General features: G+C 50.3%; 1 protein-coding gene across 1 annotated transcript; it reads right to left on the bottom strand.

Moving 5' to 3' along the window:
• Nucleotides 1–7,346: 7,346 nt before the first annotated feature.
• On the bottom strand, nucleotides 7,347–13,301 carry LOC146294991 (zinc fingers and homeoboxes protein 1-like). The gene is made up of 3 exons (XM_084695654.1): nucleotides 12,867–13,301; nucleotides 9,324–12,420; nucleotides 7,347–8,902 (listed from the first exon to the last, which is right to left on the bottom strand). The coding sequence occupies exon 2, from the start codon at nucleotides 12,268–12,270 to the stop codon at nucleotides 9,337–9,339; it is 2,934 nt and encodes a 977-aa protein (XP_084551780.1). The 5' UTR covers nucleotides 12,271–12,420; nucleotides 12,867–13,301; the 3' UTR covers nucleotides 7,347–8,902; nucleotides 9,324–9,336.
• Between the last annotated feature and the right edge of the window lie 249 nt (nucleotides 13,302–13,550).

Below are 13,550 nucleotides of genomic sequence, written 5' to 3'. Positions count from 1 at the left end.
GCCTTGGGGTTGGTGCTATTTCGTTGGCTGTGTTCCCACACCCATTGACTCCCATTCAAGTTGGACTTAGGTTCTGGAGCACTTTAAGGACCCACCGTGACTCTGGTCATCCTCCCATTGACTCCCATTCAAGTTGGACTTAGGTTCTGGAGCACTTTAAGGACCCACCGTGACTCTGGTCATCCTCCCATTGACTCCCATTCAAGTTGGACTTAGGTTCTGGAGCACTTTAAGGACCCACCGCGCCTCTGTCCCTTTGTTCCTCCATGCTGCAGGAGGTTTGTGGGTGGAGTTGACCTTGATGGTCTTGATATTAAACACCTGCAACGTTCTCTCACTCTCTTCCTCTGACCGGTCCAATCAGGGGCGTAGCCACGTGGTGGCCAGGGGTGACCACGGCCACCATTGGTCAGAGAATGGCCACCCTGCTGCCCCCCCCCCCCAACATCACAACGACAACAACAAAAAACCTCTTGAACAGAAACGGTATAAAGCTGAAATAAATGCATTAGTCTTTTTTAATAAAGTCGTATTATATTGTCATTTGTCACTTATGCTACAACCCCATATTCGCAACATGTTGGGCCACGCCCCCATCAACAGCGCCAGACACAAACCAATGTACCTGCATTCTGACAGCGCTTCAATGGAAACCAGCAGCTAAACACTGGATACCGTTAGAAAACTGCTGCTCTGAGTGATGCAGTGTGTGAGTTTTAAAATAGTTTTTTTTTTATCAAGTGCTACCCCAAATAAAAGACTGGCAAGAGCTGGCCCCTCAGAAATAATGTCCGGGCTACGCCCCTGGGTCCAAGGATGTTGTTCTTTGTTTAAACTTTGCGTTTCAAACTCGAAAACATTGCAAACATACTGAACTACTAACCGACACACCCTTATCTATTGTTCCGCTCATCTTCTCTAATGAAACATATTTAGCATTAGTTAAAGACTGCGTGTGGTCTTCCTTTTGTCACAGATTTTTGAGGCCGGTTGTGAAATCTCTCAGTCATTCTTTCATACTCATTCATATTGTCCTCCATGAGCTTCAGATCTTCAGTATCTAAAATCAGCATTCATGGGTGGTAGATGGAGGAAGGATCATAATTACACGGTCTCAAAGCATTTCTTTTATGACACACTGTTCCTTTAAAAGCCAAAGAAAGCTGGAATGCCTGTGTGACTACAGGGGAGGGGCCAGGTACACCTGAATAAGACACCTCTAATGCCCCTTCACCCCCTGGCCTCTTCCAACTCTCCACCCCTATCACCCCTCATCCTCATCCTCTCTGCCCCTCCAGCTCTCTAACCCTCCACGTCTCTACCCCTAACCCTCCACGTCTCTACCCCTAACCCCCCACGTCTCTACCCCTGACCCTCCACGTCTCTACCCCTGACCCTCCACGTCTCTACCCCTGACCTTCCACGTCTCTACCTCTAACCCTCCACGTCTCTACCCCTGACCCTCCACGTCTCTACCCCTGACCCTCCACGTCTCTACCCCTAACCCTCCACGTCTCTACCCCTAACCCTCTACGTCTCTTCCCCAAACCCTCCACGTCTCTAACCCTAACCCTCCACGTCTCTACCCCTAACCCTCCACGTCTCTACCCCTAACCCTCCACGTCTTTACCCCTGACCCTCCACGTCTCTACCCCTAACCCTCCACGTCTCTACCCCTGACCCTCCACGTCTCTACCCCTAACCCTCCACGTCTCTACCCCTAACCCTCCACGTCTCTACCCCTAACCCTCTACGTCTCTACCCCAAACCCTCCACGTCTCTAACCCTAACCCTCCACGTCTCTACCCCAAACCCTCCACGTCTCTAACCCTAACCCTCCACGTCTCTACCCCTAACCCTCCACGTCTCTACCCCTGACCCTCCACGTCTCTACCCCTGACCCTCCACGTCTCTACCCCTAACCCTCCACGTCTCTACCCCTAACCCTCCACGTCTCTACCCCTAACCCTCCACGTCTCTACCCCTGACCCTCCACGTCTCTACCCCTGACCCTCCACGTCTCTACCCCTAACCCTCCACGTCTCTACCCCTGACCCTCCACGTCTCTACCCCTAACCCTCCACGTCTCTACCCCTGACCTCCATACCACCACCTCCACACCCGTCCAAGACCCTCGTCCACACAAGTCCACTATGCCCCCATCACTCAACCGGCCACCCCGCCCATCCCTCACCTCTCAACCTCCTTGGCAGAGGGTTAGGGTTAGAGAAAAACAGGTTTCCATCACCTAACACTGACATCGTACATACATCTAACATTCAATCGAACCTTCTCTCAGCTCTTCAGGTGGACCCTGCACGGGAAAAGACTGCCAGCTGGCTGTTTGAGGAGGCGACACACATTTGCGTTGCTGAAGCCAACTGGGGCTTCTCAGGGTCGCGTGAGGCCGGAACCAGGCTATACATCTAAGCCTCCGAGCACCGCAGTCGCACTGGAATAAACCCCAAAGTGTTCAGAGAACACTCTGACGGGGGCTTACGGAGAACGGAGGTATTTAGGGAGGTTAGGACGTCCGTGATTAAAACGTCTGCACTGGCACAGCACGCGTCCATGTCAGCTGTGACCCAGATTACTGTGCACGCACTGCGCTTCCTGTGCACTGTCTGTGAAATATGTGTGTGTCTATATACTACAAGGGTGTTTATGTGTGCCTCCGTGTGACAGAGTGTGAGAGAGAGAGAGAGAGAGAGAGAGAGAGAGAGAGAGACAGAGAGAGAGAGAGAGACTGACAGTTACATCCCACTGGTATCTTAACATACACAGCTACACAGACTAAACACACTATAAATAACATACTACTTAAATCATGTGATACACCTACTATGTATATATATATATATATATATATATATACAATATAATTACACAACATTGGATATATAACAATTTATTCATTATGAGAATGAGTTTGCGAAAGAGTTTCCTATCCGAAGTATGGTGTCGCAGAGGACTTGGAATCTGTACGTGCGGAACCTCTCAAATTCACTATAGAGCTTATTCAGGTCATGTGACATCAGCATATTATGTAGCTCGTCATGTTGACGTCGCCGACTCGCACGCCTGGCAGTGGTCTGGCTGCGGTCCTCCTCCAGAGAGGCCTGTGAGGACTTCACACGCGGGACATGCAGATGCTGCTGGGAGTCCTGAATAGGACCGGATCAGACAGTCTGTATGTCAGATCTGAAACCCCTCTGGATCTACGTATTAGTGCGCCAACGTGAATCTCTGTTCTGTATATAGACAATGATTCAGTGTCCGTGGAGGCCGAAAGTGGTGCGTGCGTGTGTGTGTTTGCGTGTGTGTGCATGTGTCGGGGGGAGGGGGGCGGGGGCACTGCCTAACCCTCCAATTATGTCTCCTACGCAATACATTATGTAATAATATCCTAATATGTTATGTAAAATTGCGGCAGATCAGCAGCACCAAAAAAAACAAGGGGAAACAATTCTTAAAAGGTCTGTGGACTGAGTCTTGGTTTAGAAGGTCAGGTTGGCTCTCTGTAGGATAGAAGATAAGGAGAGATGAGACGAGAAAAAGAGAAAAGGTAACAGGGGAGATGGGACGAGGAAAGGACAAAAGAGATCAGGAGAGGAGAGAAGGAGAGTGGAGACGGGAAGAGGACAGAGGAGATATGGACAAATGAGGAGAGCAGAGAAGGAGAGAGGAGAGATGAGCATAGGAGATTAGGAGAGAGGAGAGATTAGGAGAGGAGAGACGGACAGAGGAGATGAGGATAGTAGAGAAGGGGAGACGGGGAGAAAAGGGGAAGAGATGATGGATGAGGAGAGGAGAGAAGGAGAGATGAGGGAAAAGGGAGAGGAGAGGATGGATGAGGAGAGAACGACAGATGAGGAGAATAGAGAAGGAGAGACGGGGAGAAAAGGAGAGGATGGATGAGGAGAGGAGAGAAGGAGAGATGAGGACATATAAAAAAAGGAGAGAGAGAGACAGGAGATAAGGAGAGAGGAAAGCCCTGACAGGGAATTTCCTGCTCAATGATGGTGTAATTGTTGATGTCACACGGTGGGGTCATGGCCTGGTCACATAAATAAACACAATATCCAGAGATTACCTTTTCTCAGAAATGGATGATATGATAAAACATCAATTGCAACGCCTGATCAAAAATAGCCCTCCTTATGTCAGAACATTGTTTGTTTTAATATCATTCTGGACACATTTCAAGTAATAATGTTGTAAGATGGCTCTTAATGGTCTTTGAATATGAAGAAAGATGATGACTTACTGCTAGCTGACCTCAAACCATTATTCAAAACATCCTCTGCAAACATTGACTTCCTCAAGATAACTTGGCTACTTTATTCTCTTTTTAAAGTCAAACTAAGTCACTGGCCTTCAGATCTGACTTGTAAGGACCGGGACCAGGAACAGGGCTTTAGGTTCAGGCTGTAAAGTGATACTCAGAGGAACAATACTTTCCTCAGATCAGCAGACGGCTAGTGTGATTTTAAACAAGCCTGTCTCAGTCTGCGGCTGAAAAATAGCACACTGCCTTGAATACAGTCTTTGTACAGGCAGGACCTCAATAGATTCAATGCAATTGTGCAACGGACCTCTTTTCAGATGGAGGCAGAGAGAGAGAAGATTGAGGAGAGAGAGAAAAAGAGAGATGGAGAGAAATGGAGAGGGCCTGTGGGAGGGAAAGGCGGACAGGTAGGGGAGAAAGGGAGAGATAGTGATGGGAGGGAGCAAGACAGAGACGAGAAGATACAGGGAAAAAAGGATAGACACACAGAGAGTGAAAAGGGAGGGATAGAGAGACAGACGGAGAGGGACAGGGTGGCGAAAAAAAGGGAGGTAGAGAGAGAGTGTATTGCTGAGTTTTAAGCCTCAGGCCCAGACCAATGTTCATACACAGGGTTTAGTTCATTGCAGTCAGCATACAAAGACCCTGTCCTGTTGAGCTGAGCATACCAATCTCTCTCTCTCCCCAGGACCCTACAGCCAACCAAGCTCTCTCTCTCTCTCCTGGACCATACCCCATTTTCACACTCCAAAAGAGAAGCCAAATCCATCACCAGAAAATAAGAGATGACAGATTGGATTATGTCTGACGGGAGTGAGACATAATCATGTGTGAGTGTATGTTTTGTACGTGTTAAGAGTGTCTCTATGACTGTTTCTATGTTCAGCTGTGCGTCCGTTGTCTGTCCCTGTCTGTCTGGGTGTGTGTTACAGCCTCTCCATGTCTGTGCACATGTAGCTTAGTGTGTGTGTTCATGTGTAGCTTTGTGGGTGTGTGTGTGCGTGCGTCGGCTGACCTGATAACTGGCAGTGTTGATGGTATGGGAGCAGCCATGCTAGTCTGAAGGTTGATGTGGTGGTCTGGGTTGAAAGCAGGACACAGTGTGGAGGGGGAGGGGCTTCCCAGCCCTGTCCTCACTGCACTGTCCCGGCTCCTCCTGCTGCTCACTCTGAGGGGGTTCAGCCTGGGAGGAGGGCTCTGGCTGACTGCTGCCTGCCTGTTCATATAGACAGATTAGATGGAGATAGATTAGATAGACAGAACAAATATATATGGAGATAAATAAATAGGTCAAACTGATTTTGATAGGATAGCTTGATACAGGACAGAGATAGCGAGGACAGAGATAGTGAGGACAGAGAGAGAGAGAAAGAGAGAGAGAGAGAGAGAGAGAGAGAGAGAGAGAGAGAGAGAGAGAGAGAGAGAGAGAGAGAGAGAGAGAGAGAGAGAGAGAGAGAGAGATAGGCAGGCAGGCAGGCAGGCAGGCAGGCAGGCAGGCAGGCAGGCAGGCAGGCAGGCAGGCAGGCAGGCAGGCAGGCAGGCAGGCAGGCAGGCAGGCAGGCAGGCAGGCAGGCAGGCAGGCGTGATATGTAGGTCGATGCAGTGTGCAGGGACCTCAGGCTGCAGTAACAGACATGTGGGAGAATGAGGGGAGAAAGAGAAGGGGAGAGGAAGAGAGAGAGAGTAGGGGAGAGTAGGGGAGAGGAAGCGAGTACGCAAGAGGAGGAAAGAGAGAAGAGGGAAGAGGAGGACAGAGAGAAGAGGAAGGGATGGAAGTATGGGAGAGACGTCCTCAGCATGACCCAGTGAGCACCAGACAGACCAAGCTCCCTCCCTCCCTCCCTCCCTCCCTCCCTCCCTCCCTCCCTCCCTCCCTCCCTCCCTCCCTCCCTCCCTCCCTCCCTCCCTCCCTCCCTCCCTCCCTCCCTCCCTCCCTCCCTCCCTCCCTCCCTCCCTCCCTCCCTCCCTCCTTCCCTCCTTCCCTCCCTCCGTCCGTCCCTCCCTCCCTCCCTCCCTCCCTCCCTCCCTCGTCCTCCACTGCGTAATCTCGGTTAAAACTCCAGTTGGCTACAGTGACTGCCAAGGCTGGAGTGTTTCACCATAAACATCAGCTCTGTTCCACACCGCCATACATAACTAATCTACTGTCTGTCTGTGTGTGGGAAGAAGGGAAGGAGAAAGTGGGTCAGTAGAGAAAGGGTCTCCTTCTCTTTTCCTTGTCCTCATTTGACTGTCCCGGACTCTATCCCTTCACCTCCTCCCTCTTTCTTGATGTCTTTCTTTCGATCTCTCCGTCCCTCTGATTAGGATAGAGACCATCTCTAGTCACACCCCTGATTCAGACAGATATTTCTGGAGTTAACTCTTTAATGGCCTCCAGTCAGACCATCTCTGGTTTCAATCAGAAATCAAAAGGAAACGGTTTCTCCCAGAGTAAAGACTGTGGTTGTCAGGTTTGGTCTACAGCTCAGGTGAGTTGTGTGAATCATTTGTTGGGCTGAATAAAAACCTCACTGCACTTCACTAAAGGGAAATCAAACAGGCCATTTTCTCACTCAGGTTTCTCGTGTATCATGTCAAGAATTACGGCATACCTACCTGAAAACCGAATGCACAATTTGCAATGGACTACAGTTTAGTATACTATATGTATACTACTCATATGAAAATGTTTTCCCATGTGTCTAATTTGAGGTAAAAACAACAATGACTTCCTCTTTGATGCTCATTCATCACACTATCCATCTTGGTTATCGACCAAACAACTGCCTGTCACCATTATCATTTCAAAGAATTAGGCTACATGGCTGCACACTATCCAACCACCAACCAGCTTGTTGGTCTGTTGTGTTGGAAGACCCATAACAAAGCATTTGGCGCCACCTGGTGGGGAAAATAAGAGAACTGGGACAAGAAATCCAAAACCTGAACCAATGTGGTCTCCCAATAAGGTGGTAAAACATGGCAGCTTCAGCGTGCTAATGTGGTCTAATGGTAAGGTAATTAGGGGTTACAGTTAAAATAGTGTTTAGAAGTATAGGTCTATCACAAGAAAAAGCTATATTTGTCAGTTTATTTTTTGCTGGCAGACAAAAGATTTCATGAAAGAAAAGGTCAAATAAATAAAACTACTCAAAACTATCCATTATTAATACAGCAATTAAGTAAAGCAAACAAAAAGGCTTGTCATCATACAGCATTCAACCAAGCTCTCTCTCGTCACTGAAATCATACAAAAACAACTAATCTGAGAAGTCTCTCTGATTGGGTTTTACAGGCAATTAGAAAAGCATTTTTTGTTTACTGCAGAGGAAACTGAAAGAGGAAAGAAGCGTCTTTACAGTATGACAAAGTTTATTGGCTCTCGTTAACGAGACACCAAGCCAAGTGCTTGTGTGATTTCTGCTCCCTAGAAAGGTTTTGAACACCTGAAAGATTCTGACAACCCGTATTTGAGTAAAAACAACAAATGACAAGTGTTTTCCATTTTTCTTTGAAAGAAAAAACAACTGCAATTTGAAAGATATTGACAGAACCAGTATCATGCATTTTTTTTTTTTCCTTTCTTTTAAACCCATTTAAAATGAAGTGTCTCTATTTTCGATTTATAGCTTAAATGACTGAGGTAATTTATATTCTATAGTTCCTGAAGGACAGGTCATGTGCCTGTGTTGTTTGCAAAGCCATTACAAAGAGAAACCAAGCCCAACAGCATGACAAACCAAGTAGAATACCACGATGAAGCACCACCCACCTCCCACCAACCTTCTCCTCAGCCAACTAACAAAGAACTTGAATCAGGGTTCGAAATGAGGTGGGGCTGGGGGGGTCCGAGACCCTGTATAAGTCTATAGGGACCCCCCCAGCACTTTTTTGTTTGGGGGGGGGGGGGGGGTCACACAACATCAGTACGGCTTGACGTAGCCACATCTCCAGGAGTGAAAATACAGGTAGGGTATTGTTCAAAATGTTCAAAATCCAACATAAGTCTAAAAAGTGGAAAAGAGATAAGATAGCAAACTAGTCTTCAGAATTTTTAATAATTACATGTTTGGGGACCCCCCCAAGAGTCATAGGTCATTTCGAACCCTGTCTTGAATACATACTTCTAAAAAACAATTACGCAAAGTTCCAGCACTGGTTCAGTTTAAAATGCAAGTTAAAACAAATGGCACAGATTTTAAGTATTATTCACAAAAACTGAGTGTTTTCCAAAACCAATTCATCAGGAAGTAAAAAACACAACATTTGGAACACAGGTCTGTCTTTTCAACCCGGATACATTTTCATGATCTACAAAGGTTGTAAAGTTATTGTATAACCTTCAAGGAAAACAAACAAGAGGTTTTACCTCATAGAAATGTGTCGGACCTGCTGGAAAGAAGCAAGGTACTGGTAAAACGTTGCTGTAAAAATGTCCCAGAAGACCAAACGCCTCGTTTTTTATTTAACAGAGCCCAGGTAAAACATGATATTTCATCCCTTGGTGAATTTATTTGGCATACTATACATCCTTTGCTTGTTTGTGTTGTTGGTCCTTGAGGTTTCCCACCAAACCCCTGGAGTATCATCCACGTCCTTCATCTTGTCACCGCCCAGCACACAAGAACTCGGCTGGAATAGAGAGAAAACTAAAATAGGTCGAATATTCCTGCATCATAGATCCATTCTAATGCCCGTATTCTACTCCATCAATCACTTTGACCAGCTCATCACTTACCTCCTTCTCCTTCCCAACTTCCCTGGATCTCTCACCTATGAACTTCTTCTCCTCACCCCCAATCCCCTTAACACCATCCCCTTACCTCCTTCTCTGCATCTCTCCTCTGCCCATCACCTCCTCTCTTTTACACACTAACCCTTTGCCTCCTTCTCCTCACGACTCGCCACCTTCCCTCCATCTCTCACATCCATCCCTTCAGCTTCTTTTCTGCACCGCTCCACTCCATCCCCCTCACCTAAAGCTCTCCGACCCTCACCTTCTCCTCACCCTTCGATCTCGTCGATCGGTCACTTTCATATCTCCATTCCTCACCTCCATTCCTCCGTCACTGCTCTTCTGCTCTCTCTGGTGGGCTGACTGGTTGAGGCTGCACTTCTGTGGGTTCGCCGTTACTGGCTTCTCTTTCCATCTTCTGCTCTTTTTGCTTTCCATCATCATCATCGTCATTATCATCGTTGTTATTATCATCATCATCATCATCACCCCCATCTTGATCCAGATGGTCGCCATCGTGTTGGTGTTCATCATCGTTATCATCATCATCATCATTGCGTTCCTCTCCATGGTGCTCATCATTATCATCATCCTCCTCCTCCTCGTCGTCATGGGGAACTTCTTCATCACTTCCCTCCTCCCCTTGTTCCTTCACTTCCATCTCTCCCTCGCTTTCCGCCTGCCTCTCCACCACCTCCTTCTCCGCCTCGCTGAAGGGCTCCATCCCCTTCTCCACCCGCCCGATGACCTCCGAGAACCAGTCCCTCACCTGCTGGTAGCTCATGCTCGACTTGGACACCAGGTCATCCAGGTCCTTCTCGTTCAGCACCTTGTGTTTCAAATAGTGCTCCCTCAGGAACTCCTGCCCCTTCTTGGCCTCGATGGCGGGGAACGGGCGCTTGCAGGGGTACGGCCTCCGGGACCTCCGGGACCACCCGCGGAAACGTTTCCTGGGTTTCTTGTGCTTCCCACCCCCATTCATGGGCTCGTCCGCCTTGCCGCTCTGGTACAGGTAGTACCACTTCAGGTGGCTGTTCTTGCAGGCGTAGCGCGTGTCCCCGAACCAGTTGACGATGTAGGTGCGGGGGAGGCCCGTCTCTGCGGCCATCTTGTCGTACTCCTCCGCGGTGGGCCACTGCGTTCGGACGAAGGCGCTCTTCAGCACGTGGAGCTGCTCCGGGGTCTTCTTCACGATCTTCCTGTTGGCGGGCGGCGTGTGGGCTCCACTCGGAGCGTCCTGACCGGACGAGGCCGCCCTGGCTTTCTCGCCGGCCTCGCCGTCCGTCTTGAGGTCGGCGACGGCGTCTTTGTGGTCGGCCGGCGTCTTCCTCCGCTCGGTGAACCAGGCGTCCACCTCCCGCCGGGTCAGCTTGGTCTCGGACCTCAGCCGGCTCAGCTCTTCGTCCGAGGGCGTGTCGGACGTCTGGTAGCTGGCCTCCAGGACCAGCAGCTGCTCGGGCGTCTTCTCCTTGAACTTCTGCGGTGTGAAGTCAGGGAAGGCGTGTCTGAACTTGACCCTGGGGTCGCTGGACGCGAGGCCGGCGGAGGTCGGGGAGGAGTCGCTGGTGTCGTCGCTGGAGTCGATGACGATGGTGGCGTGGGGGGCCGAGGGCAGGCCGCCCTCGTCGAGGAGGTTGCTGTAGTCGGCGGCCAGGGTGGCCGCGAGGGACGCGTCGCTTAGCGGAGCGCCGTGGTGGTCTTTGGAGTTGCGCTGGTTGTAGCGCGTGTCGCTAAACCACTTCTTTATTGCTCTCTTGGTGAGGTTGGTCACGCGCATGAGGCGCGAGATCTCCGCCTCCGTGGCAAACTGCCTCCGCGTGTAGCTGGCCTTGAGCTCGGCGAGCTGCTCCTTGGACTTCTTAGGTTTGGTCCCCTGCGGGTCAGGACTGTGAGTGGCAGTCTCGGAAGTGGCTGTTGTTTCGGCGGTCTTGGCCTGCTGGCTGGGCACCCCGGCTACGGTCAGCGTGATGGGGGAGGCCACAGGGACCGAACTCCCCCCTCCTACCTGGGTCAGGACAAGCCCAGGCTGTCCGACAATCTGGCATGTCTGGAAGATGGACTGCAGCCCGTTAGCGGTGGTGGCGAGGTTGGCCGGGATCACGGTGATGGTCTGGGGAACGGCCTGGACAGTGCCGTTAAACTTCTTCTTCCTGGCCTCCTCCACCTCCTCGGGGGTCCAGCTCACCCCGTGCTTCAGCCTCTGGGCCGAGAACCACACCTTGACCTGCTCCTCGCTGAACTTGGTCTGGGCCGAGAGCCCCATGATCTCGGACACGGAGGGGTAGGGGAAGCGATTGTAGGCGCTCACCAGGAGGACGTTGTTGTCCATGGCTGCGTTGTATGTGGGGATGCTGCTGAGCGGGATGAGGAGCTGGTGGGTGTGGGTCTGGGCCTGGTGGTTCTGCTGGTTCTGGAGGGCAGACAGGACCTGGGCCAGGGTGCCTGGAGGCAGCATGTGTGCCGAGTTGGAGCTGCTCTTGATCTGGAGCACGTTGGGGCTGTTGACCATGATGCTTTGTTGGACCGGCTGGACGTGGTGCACGGCGGTCGGGGACGACACGGACACAACCCTAGGAGCCGTCGCCAAGACGACCGGGGCGGCGGCAGCCACGGCCTCCGTGATTTCCTGCTCCTCGTCGCTCTCCACTTTGATGACGTCGGCGGCCATCTTGTGCTGAGCCGCCGCGAACTTCTTGGGTTCGGCTTTGCTCTTGATCCTCATGATGGGGGTTTTGCTGAGGGCGATCCCCTTGCACGAGGTCTCCTCCTCGTCCTCCACCTTCACAAAGCTGCCGTCGAACGTCAGGTCGTTGACCGTCTGCTCGAAGATGGTCTGGTTGTTGCGCTTCACCATGGTGCGCGTGAAGTTGTCCTCGCCCGGGTGGTGCCGGGCGTTGTGCTCCAGGAGCGCGTCGTAGCGCTTGGTGTGGAAGTCGCACTCCACGCACACGTAGGACGAGTTCAGGACGACGTCGGGGTGCTCGTTGTCGACGTGCAGCGTGAACAGGTTGAGCTCGGACGTCTGGAAGCTGCAGTACTTGCACTCGTAGCCTCCCTCCGCCGTGCTGGAGTCCATGGTGTTGATGTAGTGGTCCAGCGCCTGCCTGGCGTCCTCGCCGGGCTTGTGCTCGGGGGAGAGCACCGAGTCCGAGCCCTCCTCCCCCTCCTCCGTTCCCTCGGCGACGACTTCCATGTCGGGGTCGGAGTCCACGTGCTCCTGAGGGGGCACCATGCAAGGCGTGGTGGACTTCCTTCTGCTCGCCATCCTGAGTCAACGGCAGTGCCTCTCTGTGGGTTTAGCGTGTGACGGTCGGACGCGGTTTCTATTTTCTGAAGTCTGAATTGTGAATCAAGACTTGCTCCATGCAGATGGCGTCTGGTATCCAAGACTTGTAGGTGTGCTTATCCGAGAATCCTGTTAAATAGAGGTATTATAATAATTGCATGAAGGCACATGCACGTCACTAAAAAGTTCATTTGAGTTTGATTCTATACACCTTATAAACTGATAAAATAACTAGAGCCTGGTATTTGGTACATTCCTGTACCTCCTCTAGGCAATTGGAACATTGTTTTTGATGTCATCTCATTGTGTCACTGTGTTGTGCTTTACTAAACAGTAGTATGCATGAACTGAAAATAAACTTGGTACAGTAGCAATACATAAGAACAAGGAGAATGGCTAGTTCTCACTTGTGGGTAAATTTGCAATGGGGACAGATTATTTTCGCTGGTTAGCTCGCTAGCTAGCTACGTTTTGGGGGATGGGACGAAGAATATAAAAGTATGGAATGTAAGCGTTTGTATTTATACAAATATCTTATACGTGAGTGTATGTGAGTAATGGCTTTTATTACCAACCTGCACGAACAGCTGTCGCAACTACAGTATCCTCCAAACATCTTAGCTACGGTCTTCTGATGCTCCGTCTTCCGCCTTTACCCAATCGTTCCCTCCGTTCCGTTCACTCCCACAGTACTTGACTAGCAGGGCAGCAATACTGGCACCACAAACCCATCTGTTGTTAGCTAGCAAGCTGGCTAGCTATCGTAGGCGCAGAGCAAATTAGTGAATGCTCTCAGTCTCGACGGGTTTCCCTAACTTTCATTTTCACAACAGAGTCCGCCTGGTTTGGTTTGTTTACAAACTGAAAACAGTCGCATTGAAAGGCACAAATAGTTGCCGAGCGATAACGATAATCATTTCTTATTTCCTCACAGCGTCTGTCTAACTAGTCCATATCGAAAATATTCCAGGGCCGCCCTGCGGTGCCCGTTAGGTTTTGAGGCAGACGGCCGCCCCGTTGCGTCATTCTGGACCAGGGATCACTGGACAAAACGAATAAACCTTCTTGTTTTGCGCTACTGCGTCATTGTAAAGCGACTTGGACTATGGGGTGCGTTTCATTTCAAAGAGTAGTCTTCTCCCGTGTGCTCTCAATATCTACTTAACTTTAAAATAACCAAACCGCAGAATAGTTCTCGGAGCAGAATAGTTCAAGCTAATTACGTAGAGAAGTACACATATGTATTAAGCGTACAAATA

The sequence above is a fragment of the Hypomesus nipponensis genome, chromosome 4, assembly GCF_054491055.1.
Source record: "Hypomesus nipponensis isolate SF chromosome 4, ASM5449105v1, whole genome shotgun sequence".
Classification (NCBI taxonomy): Eukaryota; Metazoa; Chordata; class Actinopteri; order Osmeriformes; family Osmeridae; genus Hypomesus; species Hypomesus nipponensis.
Note: the sequence above shows the minus strand (reverse complement) of the source record. Positions and strands in the feature narration are given on the sequence as shown.

Coding starts and splice junctions, on each gene's coding strand:
- LOC146294991 (XM_084695654.1), bottom strand. CDS start 12,270: ATGGCGAGCAGAAGGAAGTCCACCACGCCTTGCATGGTGCCCCCTCAG.